At 34.0% G+C, this 21,462-nt stretch overlaps 2 protein-coding genes across 8 annotated transcripts in view; one reads left to right on the plus strand and one right to left on the minus strand.

The window, feature by feature from the left end:
* Positions 1-21,462, plus strand: part of LOC126976528 (transducin beta-like protein 2) — a 191,807-nt gene that overhangs the window by 162,142 nt on the left and 8,203 nt on the right. The window contains exons 6-8 of one of the 7 annotated variants that reach the window (XR_007731922.1): positions 3,228-3,413; positions 7,102-8,453; positions 19,116-19,319. Coding sequence is in view for 3 of the 7 variants with exons in the window: in XM_050824908.1 (XP_050680865.1) it covers positions 3,228-3,413; positions 17,768-17,982 (401 nt within the window). In the remaining 4 variants the exon portion in view is untranslated. Of the gene's footprint in view, positions 1-3,227; positions 3,414-7,101; positions 8,658-17,767; positions 19,320-21,462 lie in introns of those variants that run through there. The other 6 variants (XR_007731921.1, XR_007731923.1, XR_007731924.1 and 3 more) reach the window with 6 other exon arrangements.
* LOC126976525 (tripartite motif-containing protein 2-like) overlaps positions 1-21,462 on the minus strand; it is a 211,586-nt gene that overhangs the window by 130,156 nt on the left and 59,968 nt on the right. The gene's annotated exons all lie outside the window — the stretch shown is intronic.

Genomic DNA, 21,462 nt, shown 5'->3' on the forward strand with positions numbered 1-21,462 from the left:
ATCAACTTAATCAATTATAATTATTTATTTATTGTATTTATGCAGTATTTTTTTTAATAAAATTAATTTAAAAATAAGCAAACGGGAACTGAGTAAAATTTAACTTGCAAGATTTGATTACAGACAGACAACGGGACAGGTGGAACTAAATAAAAATGCTTGTCTTAATAATAAAAATTAAAAAGGCTCGAACCTGGCACCTTCTGCACAACGAGCATATGTGATAGCCGCTGTTCCACGGCAACTGTAAAAAGCGTGCCGAAATATCTATATACATCTAGTAAGTAAGTGTTAGGTTATTTTCGTTACGGAATTTCTGGATTCGGTCTCCACGCTCAAGGCCCGCGATAGAAGCTATGCAATAGCTTAATAAAAAAAGTGTGTGTGTATTGCATACAAGAAGTTATACTTATTTGGTCTAACTAAGCAAAAATACTTAAAATTATTTATTCCTCGTGCTCTTCTACGTTTGTAGAAAAAACAATATTGTAAAAATATTGCAAAGATGGCTTTGACAGTTAATTAATAAATAACGAATACGGCTGTACGGGCTTGAAACCTTTGTCTATCCTAATAATGGACGAAGAAACCAACAAAAAAAACGTAACGTCAGAAAATTTTAGGAACCAACTTCACCCTGTTACTTTTGTGTTACAGTGATGCGCGCGCATCTTTAAATTTCACTCTCATCGTTTTTTCAATAATTAATGAATTTATCTTAATGGTAAAATCGGCGCCTTTTTTTGTCGTGGAGCATTCGGACGCAAGCCTTATTGCGTTTCGGTGTAAAGGGCGCCGTAGCTCACTGGGCTAATGAAACTTAAGATCTTATGTCTCAAAGTGACGAACACCATTTGGATGTAAGATGTTAGAATTCTGAGTTACATCCCAATGGCGTTCAGACGAAAATCGGAATTCTTGCTCGCCTCTGTTTTTTTCATAAAAATATTATAAGACCAGCTGATGCCCGCGACTTTCTCTGTGTAAATAAAGGGTATTTAAAAATAATAAGCAATTTTGGAATTGAAGATTATCTCATGTCCCATTCCAGTTCCGTTTCCCGTTTTCGCTCCCGTTCCCAACATATTACAAGAATCTTATTTCAACGAAGATTGTTATGGCAAACTACACCTACTATTGGTATAGTTTATAGCTCGACGATATATCGACGTGAATTTCAATATTTCACAAAACCCGCAGGACCCATGGATTTTTCCAGGATAAAATGTCTAGCCTATGTCCTTTTCCAAGTACCTACTGTACCAAATTTCATCAAAATCAGTTCAGTAGCTCCGGCGTAAAAGCGTAACAAACAAACATACATTCACTTTTATAATATTAGTAGGTAGGGATAAATCTGACCGTTTAATAAATTTTGTATTTATTTATTTTATGAAAATAAGGGACGAGACGAGCAGGAAGTTGAGTTGATGGTAATTGATACGCCCTGCCCATTACAATTAGTACCGCTCAGGATTACTGAAAAACTCAAAAAATTTTTCGGCACTACAGTTGCGCTATCTTGAGACATAAGATGTTAAGTCTCGTTTACCCAGTAATTTCACTAGCTACGGCGCCCTTCAGATCGAAACACAATAATGCTTACATATTAGTGCTTTACGGCAGAAATAGGCGCCGTTGTGGTACCCATAATCTAGCCGGTATCCTGTGCAATGAAGCCTCCCACTGTATGAAATGTTATTTTGTTTTATATGCTGGGTACCTAATTCGTTGACTACACTCAAAGGTTCTTAAGCAAGGAGTAAATTGTTACTAATGAAATAGTCATCAAAGTTTATCCAGTCATCCTGGAGATTAGCCAGAACAAACACACAAATTTTAAAATAACGCTTCCATTTTGTATAATTTCATTTCCCTTCGGAAGCCATGGTTGACGACAAACTTGTTGCCAGTAACATCAAAGGAATTAATGAATTACAAAATATTGTATTTAATAAGAATTACATTAAAGATCTCCACGACGATCGGTCCTGCACTGCCCTCATCCAAGCTATCATATCACCAGTGGGAGGCTCCTTTGCACAGGATGCCGGCTAAATTATGGGTACCACAACGGCGCCTATTTCTGCCGTGAAGCAGTAATGTGTAAGCATTACTGTGTTTCGGTCTGAAGGGCGCCGTAGCTAGTGAAATTACTGGGCAAATGAGACTTAACATCTTATGTCTCAAGGTGACGAGCGCAGTTGTAGTGCCGCTCGGAATTTTTGGGGTTTTTCAAGAATTCTGAGCGGCACTGCATTGTAATGAGCAGGACGCATCAATTACCATCAGCTTACCTTCCTGCTCGTCTCGTCCCTTATTTTCATAAAAAAAAGCTATCCCGGTGATCTTGACCAGAGCATCAGAATTACATACAATATTATTGTAATGGACTTTTGAATTATAAACACAGCCATGTCACTATTTTAATTGACCAAGACTTGTGCAGAATGTTGGTAATGAATTCGAATGAACACGTTAGTTCAAAGATGATAGATTGTACTATCAACTAAGATAACGGAAGTTAGAAAGTATTATTATTAGTTAGAAATGGCCCTTTTTAACTACTATTTCAACAATAATTTCAGATGGAAAACATCATACATGCTACTGTTGTTTACTATTATTGTTTTGCAAATTGCGTATGAAAAAAAATTGACCAATCAGAACGCTCGACGTCTCATACTGCTAACATCATTCGTGATAATTTATAACTTTTATTTATATATATATATGTATTATAATATCACTATATTGTACCCCTGATATTACTCACTGTAACCAGAACGTTACATTGTAGGAAATGAAGTCGATCGACAATCTACCGTTTATTATATTATCTCTGGTGAAATTGTAACATCACGGCTTTGACAATATACCTGCGACTACATCAACCTGTCACTAAATCAATTCAATTTCAATTACAACACATACACTAATGTTGCACAATGTGTCAGCTGTATAACTACAGATATACTGCTGTAAGTATTTTAGTAACGCGAATTCACGAGATTTTACCCATCCAAAAAGTGTCTAACTGTATATATTTATACTAATTTTTTTAATCATTTATGTATCGCGTGCGCCAGTCATGACTGCCATGTCGGTGACGCGAACTCATAAGATGTTCCCCTACCACAAAGTGCCCAACGCGACTTTCACTTCATAAATAATTTGATAACATTTGTCACTATCACTAGTATTAATGTTATCATCGTATGTTTCAGTAAAGTACACGCTAGGCGAGTCCCCCCACGTGCTGGAGACAGGCCGGTACACTCAGAGCAGTAACCCGCCGCGGATAGCTCTCTCGCCCAACGCTGAAGTGCTGGCTGTCACCTGCGACAACAGCGTGGAGTTCTACGATACGTACACGGGGAAGCTGTTCGATACCGTCGACAATATCTACTCGGGTAAGTTTAGCTCATATCAAGCCGGGCTTAGACAGGGTCAGTGCACATGTCAGTATCGGCGCCGACACTGCCACCATCCATGACTTCATTCGTTTACATGGAGTCAGTAGTCGTGGTAAGCTGACTAGGTTGAGCACACGTTTGTGAAGTCAGTCGCTTAGTTTACGAGACATTTTAGCGTCTACGCAACGCGATGACTGACTTTCTCATTTATAGGGGGTTTTTACCACTGGTGAGAGAGGGCGCAGAGGGCACCGACTGACCTCAAAATATTCGTCTGCGATATTGAAGTCAGCGCTGACTTCCCGCCGCTGTACTGACTTCAAATCAGTTTACATTGGGTAGTTTTCGGGTCAGCGCTGACTCGAAGTCAGTTACTGACACTGTCTAAACCCCGCTTCAGTATAAATAACTCATAGGCTGAGATCTATACAGCGTACTAAGACTTTGCTCACACTTTACTTACAACTTAGTTGAGTGTGATAAAACGCGAACTTTTCTTTTGCATTGAGCTGTCTTGGCTGAAGCTCAGCATACTTTCAGCTGTCAAATGACTATAAAAACGAAATAAAATATTATGTAAAGCTTACACTCACCTAAGTTTTAAGTGAGTAAAATCTGAGCAAAGTTTAAGTACGCACTATCGATAAACAAGCCAGGGTTTTTTTATATAACAATAAGGGACGAGACGAGCAGGACTTTCAGCTGATGGTAATTGATGCGCTCTGTCCATTCAATAGTTATTATTTATTACTTCAATGTACGTCACAAGCTACGTCTTACACTCGCTATTTTGTGTCACTTTGTGTTAATTTGCTCAAAATAGAGGTTAACTGTCAACCTTTTTGACGTTTTCACAGCTCTCAGAGTTTATTTAGAGGGATAAACGATCTAAGAAATAACTATTGATTTACCTACGGAATAAGCCGATTTAAACTGACTTGCAAAATTAATTGAGAGTGATCAGAATCTAATTTGTATATATTATCGTATTATTAGTATTGTGATGAAAATATTAAATCGCTGAGATTTATGCCAGTACAATGTTAGTCGTGAATAAAATGGCGACCGGACAAAAATCAATCTCAACTTAATAATATAAGTATATTCCATCTACTCTATGTTATTTAAATTCAACAGCTGGGATCAGATTACACTGAATTTATTCATTCGGCCTCAAATAATGGAAATGAGAGTAATATCGCACGACGCATAACAACAATGAAAATGTTTATCAATACGACAGTAATAGATAAATTATGTGAGACACGGAAGTGTGCCATTCAGGGCATGTGCCATTATGTATTCAGGACCGAATTCGTTGACTGTTCTCGATAAGACGATGCCGATAACGTCAAGTACGAATATTGAATAGCGCCACAGCTGGAGTTGTGTTAAGACTAAGGCTGAGATAGAGCGAACTTAGACTTATCTAGCGAGTTGAGTCAAAGTCCGTATTTATAAACATCGCTTCGTTTGCGCTCACACTTAAGTCCACCATTACTACCATTACCAGTGGGAGGCTCCTTTGCACAGGATGCCGGCTAGATTATGGGTACCACAACGGCGCCTATTTCTACCGTGAAGCAGTAATGTATAAACATTATCGTGTTTCGGTCTTAAGGGCGCCGTAGCTAGTGAAATTACTGGGCAAATGAGACTTAACATCTTATGTCTCAAGGGGACGAGCGCAGTTGTAATGCCGCTCAGAATTTTTGGGTTTTTCAAGAATCCTGAAAACCACTGCATTGTAATGGGCAGGGCGTATCAATTACCATCAGCTGAACGTCCAGCTCGTCTTGTCCCTTGTTTTCATAAAAAAATATAAATAAAGTTAAAAACAAATGAAAAATAAAACCTAAATAATACGTGATTCTCCTTGAAATGTAGTTTCGTCTCACGGCCACACAGGATGCGTTTGTTATTTTCCAATAACTGAAACTTTCCATGAGAGTATTTTTGAATCGAGGTTGTGCGGAGTTCAGCGGCGGTCGTATCGATCGGTGACGATGAAGAGCCGGCCTAACTGAATAATACAATGTTATGGCCAATGTTTTGTCAATCGATGTTTGGTGAAACCGATTCAGTTTACTATATACGTACATAAATAGCTACATACAACACTAGTTTGTATTTAAAAAAAATGTCGGCATATGTACAATGACGTTCTATACACATATATGGACATCATTCGCAGTCTGATAGCGGAACGGCAAAAGTGTGCTTAAGGACACTGTAAGCACACTTTTCTCCCTAATCGTGTGTTGTAACTGTACTGTCCGAATCGGGTTCTAAATTCATCATACGAAACCTAAATATATGTTTTACATTGCTGTTGAATATTTTAAACAAGTGTTTGTTTGTTTTTTTTTTTTTATATTACGTGATTTGTCTATATATGTAGAGAAAGTTATCGGCTATGTAGAATTGTTTGAGATCTTAAATATGGAATAGTCATTATTTGTGTTAGAAAATAACAAATTTAACTTGCCATTGATCTTTTCGGAAATCTTCTTCTTGCTTAAAATTATGGACAAAGTACCTACTTATTGAAAGCATATCACAAGTCAAATTCAAGTATTTTTATTCAAAATAGGATTCAAAATCACTTATTGAACGTCAAAAAACTACCACCCATTCAAAATAGAGTGCCTCAGACCTGAGAAAAACGGGTGCAAGAAACTCAGCGGGCTTTTTTGTATAAAAATATGGATTGCAGTGTAATATCGTACGATAAACATTTATAATTAAATTGCCTGAGGGTGTTCGCTTCATTCCCAGTCTGTGGTGTGATTAAGAAAATCGTTTATGTTATAGTAACCTTTCCCACACAAACGTTATTTAACAATTCTTTTAAATCATATTGTAAAATCATTTATCTACACCCATGCTATAAATCCTCTATTAAAGATTCTGAAACAGTTATATTAGCTTATTGCCAACACTAAAACACCTAATGTTGTAATGTAATGGTTTTACATCACCCAAAAGAGTGTTGTAATGTTGTACTCAATTGTAATTACATAACAACACTCCTATTTTTTTTTTCATTCCCTTCATGCTCAAAGAGTTTTAACAGACAGCCACATTCTTATTGCTCGATGCGTGGCATCTGTATGAATTTCAAAAAAAGAACATTTTGTTTTACGCGCGTTCCACACCACCAGAACGTCGTGCGCCGTAAAAAAAAGTATGTTATTCGAATCCCCGCCATTTTTCTTCGATATTTTTATTGTTTTGTTTACAATAAATGAGCGATGAATTTCCAAAAGAACATTATATTCAAATGAATTTTAATTATTGCACTATACAAAATGTAAATTACTACTAAAATAAATAATTCTTTCATTAATACTTAGTTTATTTGTATATAATCATTAATGGATGTTATTCGGTTACTACTAGGGCTGGCTGTTTTAATGTTAGCAGTTAGCTAACTGTTTCAGAATCTTTTAGAGGATTCATTTTATGGGTGTAGATAAAGTCTAAAGAGGAGCGCGGGACGAGAAGCTGTAATTCATGCGTGAAATTGTGAATTGAACGAAATTATTTGCTATAATGGTGGGATATTTTTTTTATTCCTAATAAATGTTTTCAGTAATAGCAACTGATACGCCAGTTGAAAATAAAAAAAAAAGAATAGCCACGGTCCTTCAAATGACATTAATAAATTTTGTTTTATTTTCAGGTATTATAAACCATTTGTGCTTCGACGCCTCCGGTAAGTATCTGTACGTGTGCGGCGACCGCGTGGTCAGAATATTCCACAACGTGTGCGGTTACTTCACCAGCGCGGAGAGTTGCAGGCGACTCCTGGCCACAAAGCAGACCTCGGCTACCGTGGAGAGACTCACCAAGACTATACAAGACTGCAACGACACGCTCGCCAAGTTTGGAAAGTGATTCCTGACAATATAACGTTACTTTTTACATATTTTGTAGTGTATTTTACTTAGAGTGTCTAACCAAATGGAGGAGATTTTATACGGACAGCTTGAATCAAAGCAATAACATAAAACATACAATCACTACTCACTTGCTGGTGATGACATCTTCACTCGCTCCAATTTTATAGAAGCAAGTATTTATGGAAAGTATTAGCAAGTAAAGCGCAGCCGCATACATACGTTTTTCAATTCGCTTTTCCGAATTGGAAAATCGTATAGGATCCTTGATTTGATTGTAGAAGGTCTGTTGAAGCACATCCATCAAGCTTTTTCACATATATAATAGATATTAAAATGTCCAAAATTGATAGACGATGCGTGTTTCGCTTCTCCGAAAACGCTCCTCTGAATATTACGCCCCCAACACTAATTACACAAACACAACACTACTCTGTTCTTTCATAATTCCAATGACTTGTCCTTTTGGTTGAATACTCTAATATTGATGACCCTCAAGTATTTTTATTTTATTTTGTATTCATTTTAAAATTTAACTCCTAATTATCAGTTCTTAATAATTTTGATGTGAAATTACACATATTGTAATCTTTGCTGGTGCAATTTTTTTTCTTTGTTAAGTAAGTACATCAAATTATTAAGTGTATTATTATTACAAAGTTATTTATAGTTTTAAGATTTAAACTGTCATTAGTACAGGTTAGTATTAAAGGAAACAGGAGATTGTTTTGTGTTCCTAAGTTCTGAAATTATTTGTGTGCGAAGCATTTATGGAGGCATTTAGATATGTTTATATAAGAAATCTATTTTTACTACAATTTGTCATATTATTAGTGAATTATTTGAGACTGTAAACCTTATAAACATGCTCGAAGTTGACAATATTTAATCTCTTCATTGCTCATACTTCAAGTGCAAAAAAAATATTATGTTTAACAAAGAATGAAAAGTTTTGGTCTTGTTGTTGTGGCCGGAATGTGATAATATTGGATCGTATCGGGGTCTGCTACGCTTTAGATCTGTTTGTAGTGTGCACTAAGATGAAATCATTTTAATGGGTTTTGTCGTTTTTGACCGACAGCGATTAATATGTGCGTTCTCTCATAAAGAGGTTATTGAGGAGAATATTATGTAGGTTTAGGTATCTGATATCAAATTGAGAATGCTACTTCATACCAGTACATTGTTAACAATTTCGGCATATAGTAATTTTGATTCGGAGAGTATATATTAATTCATTCAGTTTTATTTAACTAAAATAAAAGTATGTGTCTCATTTCACCAAGAGCTAAAATATTTTTGATCTCTTGGTTTGTTTAATAAAGTTTATGTCAAGTAAGTTTGTTTTATTTTTTTATTATCTCCCATGTTTTTATTTAGGCTTTTAAATCGATAGTAAGTAAATGTTTATTTAAGTATTTGATCGACAAAAATAAGTCTATTAATGAAGACAGAATAACAAGATAATTATTTGCCGGTTTGTGATTCACTCCTGTATTAAGCATATAATCAGTCCAGTATAATGATACATACAGGGCCCTTATGACACTACCGAGATGCTGGTGCAGGCTTGTTTGTTGAGTGTGAGGTCCCTGACATCTTCGTTGTATTAAGAACAAGCGATATTCGGGAGTCAATTGCACAGCAAAAATAATAAAATCCTCATGGGTATATCTGACTATATCAGGTACCCCATTTACAAACGATGGATATCTGCTCACATAGACAATAACAAAAAAATAACTTGCCATCTCTCGGGTACCATTCGGTTCCCCACTTTGTCTCGCATCATGTGCCCTGCTATCCTGCAGTGTATAACCAACCATACTCCTCTCCATTGATCTGTGTAATGGCAAGTTTCTCTCTCAATGCTTTGGTTAGGGTACAATGGACTTTTTGTAATAAATGTTATAATTTTTTTATATTTTGAACACCACATCTCTCTACAGTGATGGTTTTCAAGTTAGTTTTTGACGTTTAATAAGTGATTTTGAATCCTATATTTGAATTTAAATGTATGGAACGAAATCGCCTGAAATAAAAAAAAAATATTATAAGTCAAGAATGTTATTATTCTAAATGTGAATGACTTCAAGAATCACAAATCACACATTTTTTTAAAGTTAACGACAATTTCATTGATCCAAGAAAGTATATCAATCAAGTTAAAAATAAATAATCAATAAAACACACACATCAATAATAATCAACTTTATTGTATTTGCACAAAGTGACATAATATGAACATTCAGAACTGAGATACACTCTGTGATTATTTAAGTACCATTTCACAGCATCCGATATCAACACAAACTCCCACCTACAAACATCTCCTTACGTAACAATCGCTTCAATTCCATCGTTTTTCAAGCAAACATATTTCTAACCTAAAATTACAAATATTAGGTATGTTATATTCAGGACGAATGATTCTGCCACTCTGATTAAAAACACTTCGCGACTGTCTGAATGAGCATTAATTTCATTGATTGGTGACGACCACCGCGTAATTATAAGCAATACCCGTTTTTATTGTGTGTAATTCTATGTTAAATTATAATTGCATATGTAGAGTTGTTTGTCGATCGGAAAAACAAACAACCGAACTTCCCCAACCTATAAAAAACTTATTCAGTAAAATACTGTAAAACGTTACACGCACAACGGAGCGTGCTCCAATACATAAATTCACCAAGGCTAGGTTTGAAATAATTTTATATTTATTATTTGTTATTTTAAAATGTTTTTTTTTTTAAACGTGGAAGTTTTATAAGGTGGAAGTCTTTAGAGGAGGCCTTTGTCGAGAGACAAATTACTAGTTAAGATAATTTAAGTTTTATTTATAAGAAAAAAAAAATTAAGTCACTAGTAATAATAAAGGCTATTTTATTTTTATTTTATTTATTATTTTAAAATGATATGGGATTCTGGGATTAATTATACAAACTTTTATAATCAAAATTTATGAACGATTCGGGATTCGAAACCAGCGCTTCTCGGGTTCCGCCCGCGCGCTCTCACCCACTGAACCAACCGTTCGGGTGTCGCATGGATCGTAAATCATGGTGTCTTGTTCATCTCTCAGGTACCTACAAATTACATTTATATATTTGTACGTTAAAAAGTTAATTCACTATGCACGCAAAGTATATTACACAAATGACAAACCGAAATTCAAATATTTTTGTGATATTCGGTTAATATCACGCGATGCAATAGCCCATCATGCAAGTCAATCACTCTAGCACCGATTTCATCATTGACGTAGAAAGCGATTAGAACACTTTAAACTAAGCTTACGCCTGCAATCGAGTTAACAAATTTAATTCTGATTTCACCAAGACAAACTTAACGCAGTTATACCCTTACCACGTTTAAATGCTGACCGCGAATTTTGACGTTCAACATATTTGATATCGCGATCAAGTTTAGTTAAAAAACATTAAAGTTTTAAAAATATTTGATCTTGTTCATACTTATCGATAACAGTTTTGACAGGTAATTGTTACATTCTATTGTTTATGACATGTAAAAAAAATGTTTAGGCCAACACGCTCTAAAGGTGTTGATGAAATCGCTTTGGATGTCAATCGGGGCTTAGATTATTCGAATACAGCCACACACACCCATTTCTCAATCAGCCTCAAATAATCAACACTAAATCAGACAGTAGCGAATTGTATCAAACCTGGTATGTATGATTAATTATTATAATTCACCTATAAACAATACTGCAAGTAGGTACACTATATCAATCACGTATTTAATAATTGTAGTCACTAGAACCATGTAAAGGCAATACCGTTAATTCAATTTAAACAATAAATGCGTTTTTATCTATCAATTACAAGTCAAATGTTACTGCAATTTATAACGTTTACAACTCTGCAAAAATTTCGCCGAAATATATCTAGGTACGTGCTATGTGATACTGTTAAATGTTAATAAGTTAACTTAGAGGCAGTGTCGACAGTTTGTGACAATATTTTTATTAAAACAAAGCAAAGCCGTATCCGAAGTAATACGACTTCGGGTCGCGTTCGTTGACTTCTTATTAGGTGGGACTTTTGAGAGTTCATAAATTTCAAATTCTGACACATAGTTTATATGACATCTAAATTATAACTGTCTTATTCATAATAACTTAGCGGAGATTTAAAACATTGCTAATATACGCTTGTTAAAAAATGGTATTCATAATCGATAATAACACTCATTATCTCTTCGCTAAAGCTGAAGTTACTTATAGTAGCTAGGATCCTTCTATATACATATTTTCAGCACTCGAACGCAAAAAAATATGGCCGACATCTGGCTGTCTCGTATTTGACGTTTAATAATGTGATAAATAGCTTCCCGCTCAAAGTTGTTATCCGTCATAGATTGACAACCGACAGACTTCGAAACTTTGATTTTTGGAGTTTGAACTTATTTTGACATCCATTTTGACAACTGACAAAACATTGACATTGAAAAGATGTCTGTTTCCATTGACAGTTCCTCATTAAATTAGTTAAAATCATGTTTTTTTTGTACGAAATGGCAACATTGCGTACTATGGAGAGGTATTAGTTACGGGAGATTTATCTAACGAATATGAATAAGGAATTTTATCGAACGTTCGATAGGCTTCAAACACGTTTTAAGTAATATAGATTTATACCTTCGAGCGTTTTATTATGAATAAGGCAGTAATAGTTGTTATGTGAATTATAAGACACGCACTCTTATATAGTAATATTAGCGTAAGTACAATGAATAATTCATGTTACTAGCAAATCACGAATAAAAAATGTATAAATTACCATAAATAATATTTCGAACCCATTTGCAAACACGACCCCACGCGAAATGGTATTACCTCGGATTCGCTTTGAGATAAATATTCTACGGCAAAACGACAACAAACAGGAATCAACACGAAATACTAAAGAGAGAAACAACATTAATAAACAGAGAACTCTAAGGTTACTATGGCCTGAAGGACTCCCGGTATTAGCTAGGGTGCACACTCTTAGGGTCTAAGAAAAACTGTGTGGCTACTATATGATATGTGACGAGGAAAATCAATTAATAATTACTTACATATACGTTTTAACAATTGATTTACGATACATTTACCATTCCATAATATATTGATATAACAATTCGGCAGAAATCAGCTTAATACATTTCAAAGTACTGTATGTTTTTGATTTAGAATTGTAGGACATCAATAAACTTATGTAGAAAATTATCGACTTATAACAAGTAAAAGTTTTTTTCTAATGTTGATATCATACACTAGTTTTAAATCCATCAATTGTATGTATTGAGGGTATAACTTAATAAGTAATTATCAAGGCTGGCGCCTTTGTGGACTGTATTAAAATGAGGACTAGAGAAGGCCAAATATCCGTTTCCGAGTTCTGTATATAGCACCGTCCACAAGACTCCCATGGGTATAAACTTCCACATATTTATTGTATTAAACTACAAAGTTAACTCGAGTCATAATAGAATGTCTTTGCAAATCCCGCTTCTAACGCGGTAAACGGAAAAAAATATTTAATTCATCAATTATTTGTAGTCAATACGTATGCTGACGTTATATAATCCTTTCTGAAGTGACATCAAGACTTTGTTGTGAAGTGTCAAAAACTTCAGCAAAGCAACCCGCGATATAATAGGTATCTTATTAAACATAGGTCGTAACCCAAGCCGCTTACGCTAATGCGGAGTGTACAGTATTATCGATATGCTGTTCTCACTCGCACTTAAGACTCTAATATCAGCCGATAAATGATATTTTCCTATTCACGGACCCTTGTCATCAGTTAATTCGAAATTGGCGATTAGTTAAAAGTGACATGATTGTTTTGTGCTGAAAGGTAACGATAATACACACTATTACCATGTTATTAATATATTATTATTATAGCCGTTTCATAATCTGCCAACATTCGAAATCACACGAACTAATTATTATAAATCACTTATGTACTCAGAAATAGCATATTTGAGAAATTTAACCATTCATGATGCCTTTTATAAGAACCGCTAGAAAAATGGAAGTTAAATATCACTAATATACGCGATATGACGTTATTGAGCATAATACGTTTTAATTGTGATATTCTAAGCAGCGATAAAACTTGTTTACATTTAAATCGTACAAACAAGATAATAATTAAGGGATCCTTTCAAATTTGTTTTAATTATCTATTGGCTGAGATTCCAGTGAAATTATTTTCATCTATACACGAGTATTTTAATTTTTGGAGGTTGTTATCAATAATTAGAAGAAAGGTAATAGTTATTTATACAACTGTTGTGTAATAAGAGGTATTAAAAACGAATGTGGGTTTATGATAATAGTATCACATGAGTGTTTTAATACCTAATTATCAACAGTTGCATACAAGACTTTATCTACACCCATAATATGAATCCTCTTTAAAAGATACTGAAACAGTTAGCCAGTCCTAGTAATCATACTATCATCCAAAGGAGTGTTATTATGAAAACAGATGATATAACGTTGTACTCAATTTCATTGCAACACTCGTATTGGGACATTGGGTGTTTTAATGTTGGCAATAAGCTAACTGTTTTAGAATCTTTAATAGAGGGATTACAGCATGGGTGTAGATGAAGGTAGAAATAATATTCTTAAGTCTTCTTAAAGTTGCGCAGTAGTTTCAGAAATACTTTTCGAACAAAAATTTTGTTACATTTTTGTATATCAAATTCTCGATTATAATAACAAATTCAATAGGTATCTTTGTATAAATAAATATCAATGTTCAAGTGTAAGTATTAAGAGTGCGATAGAATTGGAGGTTATAAGTGATACAATTGTGACTTAAAGTTTAAATGTCTCATTTTTCAATAGTGCCACATCAATTATTAGGAATGTTAATAATTAATTCATATTATAGTTGCGAATAAGCAGTGTATCGTGGCTAAGAACCGAAATGGCTCGACTCAAACTACGCATATAAAGACTTTCATTTGCAATTTCTATAAACTCGGATTTACAACTGTCACAATATTATCTAAATATAGTTTTCGCAATTATATTTCTTGTTTTAATGTGTTGCTTATTTCAGTTTTAGTAATAATAGTATTCCAATCCATGATACTAATGCTTTTGTACTATAAATACTTTACACAAAATATAATATGTATACTTGTATATGTATATATGTATGTATTTATATTATTTTGTTAAATTAATGAACAAAACAATTACTTTGTACAAATGAATTACATAGTTACACGGGGTGAATGGAAACAAGTTTTTTTGCAACAAAAATCTGTGGACTTACAATATACTAGCCCATATACAAACCAAGCATGCTAGATTGAAGAACGTCTCTAACGGAGATACGCCATAATTTGATAATTCATGAAAAAAAAATTTGATTCACTATCTGGGACAATTTAGGTGAGGAAATAAAATTTGTTGGCATTTTTTCCTTTTCTTTATCTGTTAGAGATGCTCTTCTCTCGCATGCTTTGTTTTGTCTATACGCTAGTATATATTAGACCTATGAGTTAACTAATCAGGATGTTTCAATGTGCACCAAATTTAAAATTCATTAGTGACAATATTTATACCCACACTTAACTCTTTATTTATTTTAATATCAAAATAATATTTCACAAATAATTAAACTTCGAAATACATTGTGTCAATGAAAGTAACTATATTTTGATCTACAGAATTGGTATTCTTGTTGGTTTGTATGTAAATATCATTTCGTTATTATTATTTAAAAAAAACCATGTCTTAGTAACGCTATTGGTTTATAAATATTTAAAACGGAGTAGAATTTTGGAAAAAAATTACCTAAAAATTTATTGTTATTTAAATTCAACAGCTGGGATCAGATTACACTGAATTTATTCATTCGGCCTCAAATAATGGAAATGAGAATAATATCGCACGACGCATAACAACAATGAAAATGTATATCAATACGACAGTAATAGATAAATTATGTGAGACACGGAAGTGTGCCATTCAGGACATGTGCCATTATGTATTCAGGACCGAATTCGTTGACTGTTCTCGATAAGACGATGCCGATAACGTCAAGTAACGTCAAGTACGAATATTGAATAGCGCCACAGCTGGAGTTGTGTTAAGACTAAGGCTGAGATAGAGCGAACTTAGACTTATCTAGCGAGTTGAGTCAAAGTCCGTATTTATAAACATCGCTTCGTTTGCGCTCACACTTAAGTCCACCATTACTACCATTACCAGTGGGAGGCTCCTTTGCACAGGATGCCGGCTAGATTATGGGTACCACAACGGCGCCTATTTCTACCGTGAAGCAGTAATGTGTAAACATTATCGTGTTTCGGTCTGAAGGGCGCCGTAGCTAGTGAAATTACTGGGCAAATGAGACTTAACATCTTATGTCTCAAGGGGACGAGCGCAGTTGTAATGCCGCTCAGAATTTTTGGGTTTTTCAAGAATCCTGAAAACCACTGCATTGTAATGGGCAGGGCGTATCAATTACCATCAGCTGAACGTCCAGCTCGTCTTGTCCCTTGTTTTCATAAAAAAATATAAATAAAGTTAAAAACAAATGAAAAATAAAACCTAAATAATACGTGATTCTCCTTGAAATGTAGTTTCGTCTCACGGCCGCACAGGATGCGTTTGTTATTTTCCAATAACTGAAACTTTCCATGAGAGTATTTTTGAATCGAGGTTGTGCGGAGTTCAGCGGCGGTCGTATCGATCGGTGACGATGAAGAGCCGGCCTAACTGAATAATACAATGTTATGGCCAATGTTTTGTCAATCGATGTTTGGTGAAACCGATTCAGTTTACTATATACGTACATAAATACCTACATACAACACTAGTTTGTATTTTAAAAAAATGTCGGCATATGTACAATGACGTTCTATACACATATATGGACATCATTCGCAGTCTGATAGCGGAACGGCAAAAGTGTGCTTAAGGACACTGTAAGCACACTTTTCTCCCTAGTCGTGTGTTGTAACTGTACTGTCCGAATCGGGTTCTAAATTCAACATACGAAACCTAAATACATGTATTACATTGCTGTTGAATATTTTAAACAAGTGTTTGTTTGTTTTTTTTTTATATTACGTGATTTGTCTATATATGTAGAGAAAGTTATCGGCTATGTAGAATTGTTTGAGATCTTAAATATGGAATAGTCATTATTTGTGTTAGAAAATAACAAATTTAACTTGCCATTGATCTTTTCGGAAATCTTCTTCTTGCTTAAAATTATGGACAAAGTACCTACTTATTGAAAGCATATCACAAGTCAAATTCAAGTATTTTTATTAAAAATAGGATTCAAAATCACTTATTGAACGTCAAAAAACTTCCACCCATTCAAAATAGAGTGCCTCAGACCTGAGAAAAACGGGCGCAAGAAACTCAGCGGGCTTTTTTTTATAAAAATATGGATTGCAGTGTAATATCGTACGATAAACATTTATAATTAAATTGCCTGAGGGTGTTCGCTTCATTCCCAGTCTGTGGTGTGATTAAGAAAATCGTTTATGTTATAGTAACCTTTCCCACACAAACGTTATTTAACAATTCTTTTAAATTTCGACACACATTTGTTTTGTACATATTCTGGGATCATATTGTAAAATCATTTATCTACACCCATGCTATAAATCCTCTATTCAAGATTCTGAAACAGTTATATTAGCTTATTGCCAACATTGAAACACCTAATGTTCTAATAACCATTACATCACCCAAAAGAGTGTTGTAATGTTGTACTCAATTGTAATCACATAACAACACTCCTATTTTTTTTTTCATTCCCTTCATGCTCAAAGAGTTTTCACAGACAGCAACATTCTTATTGCTCGATGCGTGGCATCTGTATGAATTTCAAAAAAAGAACATTTTGTTTTACGCGCGTTCCACACCACCAGAACGTCGCGCGCCGTAAAAAAAAGTATGTTATTCGAATCCCCGCCATTTTTCTTCGATATTTTTACTGTTTTGTTTACAAAAAATGAGCGTTAATTTCCAAAAGAACATTATATTCAAATGAATTTTAATTTTTGCACTATACTAAATGTAAATTACTACTAAAATAAATAATTCTTTCATTAATACTTAGTTTATTTGTATATAATCATTAATGGATGATATTCGGTTACTACTAGGGCTGGCTGTTTTAATGTTAGCAGTTAGCTAACTGTTTCAGAATCTTTTAGAGGATTCATATTCTGGGTGTAGATAAAGTCTAAAGAGGAGCGCGGGACGAGAAGCTGTAATTCATGCGTGAAATTGTGAATTGAACGAAATTATTTGCTATAATGGTGGGATATTTTTTTTTATTCCTAATAAATGTTTTCAGTAATAGCAACTGATACGCCAGTTGAAAATAAAAAAAAGAATAGCCACGGTCCTTCAAATGACATTAATAAATTTTGTTTTATTTTCAGGTATTATAAACCATTTGTGCTTCGACGCGTCCGGTAAGTATCTGTACGTGTGCGGCGACCGCGTGGTCAGAATATTCCACAACGTGTGCGGTTACTTCACCAGCGCGGAGAGTTGCAGGCGACTCCTGGCCACAAAGCAGACCTCGGCTACCGTGGAGAGACTCACCAAGACTATACAAGACTGCAACGACACGCTCGCCAAGTTTGGAAAGTGATTCCTGACAATATAACGTTACTTTTTACATATTTTGTAGTGTATTTTACTTAGAGTGTCTAACCAAATGGAGGAGATTTTATACGGACAGCTTGAATCAAAGCAATAACATAAAACATACAATCACTACTCACTTGCTGATGCTGACATCTTCACTCGCTCCAATTTTATGGAAGCAAGTATTTATGGAAAGTATTAGCAAGTAAAGCGCAGCCGCATACATACGTTTTTCAATTCGCTTTTCCGAATTGGAAAATCGTATAGGATCCTTGATTTGATTGTAGAAGGTCTGTTGAAGCACATCCATCAAGCTTTTTCACATATATAATAGATATTAAAATGTCCAAAATTGATAGACGATGCGTGTTTCGCTTCTCCGAAAACGCTCCTCTGAATATTACGCCCCTAACACTAATTACACACGCACAACACTACTCTGTTCTTTCATAATTCCAACGACTTGTCCTTTTGGTTGAATACTCTAATATTGATGACCCTCAAGTATTTTTATTTTATTTTGTATTAATTTTAAAATTCCTAATTATCAACTTCTAATAATTTTGATGTGAAATTACAAACATTGTAATCTTTGCTGGTGCAATTTTTTTTTCTTTGTTAAGTAAGTACATCAAATTATTAAGTGTATTACAAAGTTATTTATAGTTTTAAGATTTAAACTTTACTGTCGTTAGTACAGGTTAGTATTAAAGGAAACAGGAGATTGTTTTGTGTTCCTAAGTTCTGAAATTATTTGTGTGCGAAGCATTTATGGAGGCATTTAGATATGTTTATATAGGAAATCTATTTTTACTACAATATGTCATATTATTAGTGAATTATTTGAGACTGTAAACCTTATAAACATGCTCGAAGTTGACAATATTTTATCTCTTCATTGCTCATACTTCAAGTGCAAAAAAAAATATTATGTTTAACAAAGAATGAAAAGTTTTGGTCTTATTGTTGTGGCCGGAATGTGATAATATTGGATCGTATCGGGGTCTGCTACGCTTTAGGTCTGTTTGTAGTGTGCACTAAGATGAAATCATTTTAATGGGTTTTGTCGTTTTTGACCGACAGCGATTAATATGTGCGTTCTCTCATAAAGAGGTTATCGAGGAGAATATTATGTAGGTTTAGGTATCTGATATCAAATTGAGAATGCTACTTCATACCAGTACATTGTTAACAATTTCGGCATATAGTAATTTTGATTCGGAGAGTATATATTAATTCATTCAGTTTTATTTAACTAAAATAAAAGTACGTGTCTCATTTCACCAAGAGCTAAAATATTTTTGATCTCTTGGTTTGTTTAATAAAGTTTATGTCAAGTAAGTTTGTTTTATTTTTTTATTATCTCCAATGTTTGTATTTAAGCTTTTAAATCGATAGTAAGTAAATGTTTATTTAAGTATTTGATCGATAAAAATAATTCTATTAATGAAGACAGAATAACAAGATAATTATTTGCCGGTTTGTAATCACTCCTGTATTAAGCATATAATCAGTCCAGTATAATGATACATACAGGGCCCTTATGACACTACCGAGATGCTGGTGCAGGCTTGTTTGTTGAGTTTGAGGTCCCTGACATCTTCGTTGTATTAAGAACAAGCGATACTCGGGAGTCAATTGCACAGCAAAAATAATAAAATCCTCATGGGTATATCTGACTATATCAGGTACCCCATTTACAAACGATGGTTATCTGCTCACATAGACAATAACAAAAAAACAATTTGGACTTTTTGTAATAAATGTTATAATTTTTTTATATTTTGAACACCACATCTCTCTACAGTGATGGTTTTCTAGTTAGTTTTTGATGTTTAATAAGTGATTTTCAATCCTATATTGAATAAAAATATTTGAATTTGAATTTATGGAACGAAATGGCCTGAAATAAAAAAAAATATTATTATAAGTCAAGAATATTATTTTTCTAAGTCTTAATGTCTTCAAGAATCACAAATCACACATTTTTTTAAAGTTAACGACAATTTCATTGATCCAAGAAAGTATATCAATCAAGTTAAAAATAAATAATCAATAAAACACACACATCAATAATAATCAACTTTATTGTATTTGCACAAAGTGACATAATATGAACATTCAGAACTGAGATACACTCTGTGATTATTTAAGTACCATTTCACAGCATCCGATAAACACAAACTCTGACCTACAAACATCTCCTTACGTAACAATCGCTTCAATTCCATCGTTTTTCAAGCAAACATATTTCTAACCTAAAATTACAAATATTAGGTATGTTATATTCAGGACGAATGATTCTGCCACTCTGATTAAAAACACTTCGCGACTGTCTGAATGAGCATTAATTTCATTGATTGGTGACGACCACCGCGTTATTATAAGCAATACCCGTTTTTATTGTGTGTAATTCTATGTTAAATTATAATTGCATATGTAGAGTTGTTTGTCGATCGGAAAAACAAACAACCGAACTTCCCCAACCTATAAAAAACTTATTCAGTAAAATACTGTAAAACGTTACACGCACAACGGAGCGTACTCCAATACATAAATTCACCAAGGCTAGGTTTGAAATAATTTTATATTTATTATTTGTTATTTTAAAATGATATCCCTCACTTCTGGGATTAATTATACAAATTTTTATAATCAAAATTTATGAACGATTCGGGATTCGAAACCCGCGCTTCTCGGGTTCCGCCCGCGCGCTCTCACCCACTGAACCAACCGTTTGGGTGTCGCATGGATCGTAAATCTTGGTGTCTTGTTCAACTCTCAGGTACCTACAAATTACATTTATATATTTGTACGTTAAAAAGTTAATTCACTATGCACGCAAAGTATATTACACAAATGACAAACCGAAATTCAAATATTTTTGTGATATTCGGTTAATATCACGCGATGCAATAGCCCATCATGCAAGTCAATCACTCTAGCACCGATTTCATCATTGACGTAGAAAGCGATTAGAACACTTTGAACTAAGCTTACGCCTGCAATCGAGTTAACAAATTTAATTCTGATTTCACCAAGAGAAACTAAACGCAGCCCTTACCACGTTTAAATGCTGACCGCGAATTTTGACGTTCAACATATTTGATCGCGAACAAGTTTAGTTAAAAAACATTAAAGTTTTAACAATATTTGATTTTGTTCATACTTATCGATAACAGTTTTGACAGGTATTTGTTACATTCTATTGTTTATGACATGTAAAAAAAATGTTTAGGCCAACACGCTCTAAAGGTGTTGATGAAATCGCTTTGGATGTCAATCGGGGCTTAGATTATTCACAAAAATTCGAATACAGCCACACACACCCATTTCTCATTCAGCCTCAAATAATCAACACTAAATCAGACAGTAGCGAATTGTATCAAACCTGGTATGTATGATTAATTATTATAATTCACCTATAAACAATACTGCAAGTAGGTACACTATATCAATCACGTATTTAATAATTGTAGTCACT

The sequence above is a fragment of the Leptidea sinapis genome, chromosome 41 (assembly GCF_905404315.1).
Source record: "Leptidea sinapis chromosome 41, ilLepSina1.1, whole genome shotgun sequence".
NCBI lineage: Eukaryota > Metazoa > Arthropoda > Insecta > Lepidoptera > Pieridae > Leptidea > Leptidea sinapis.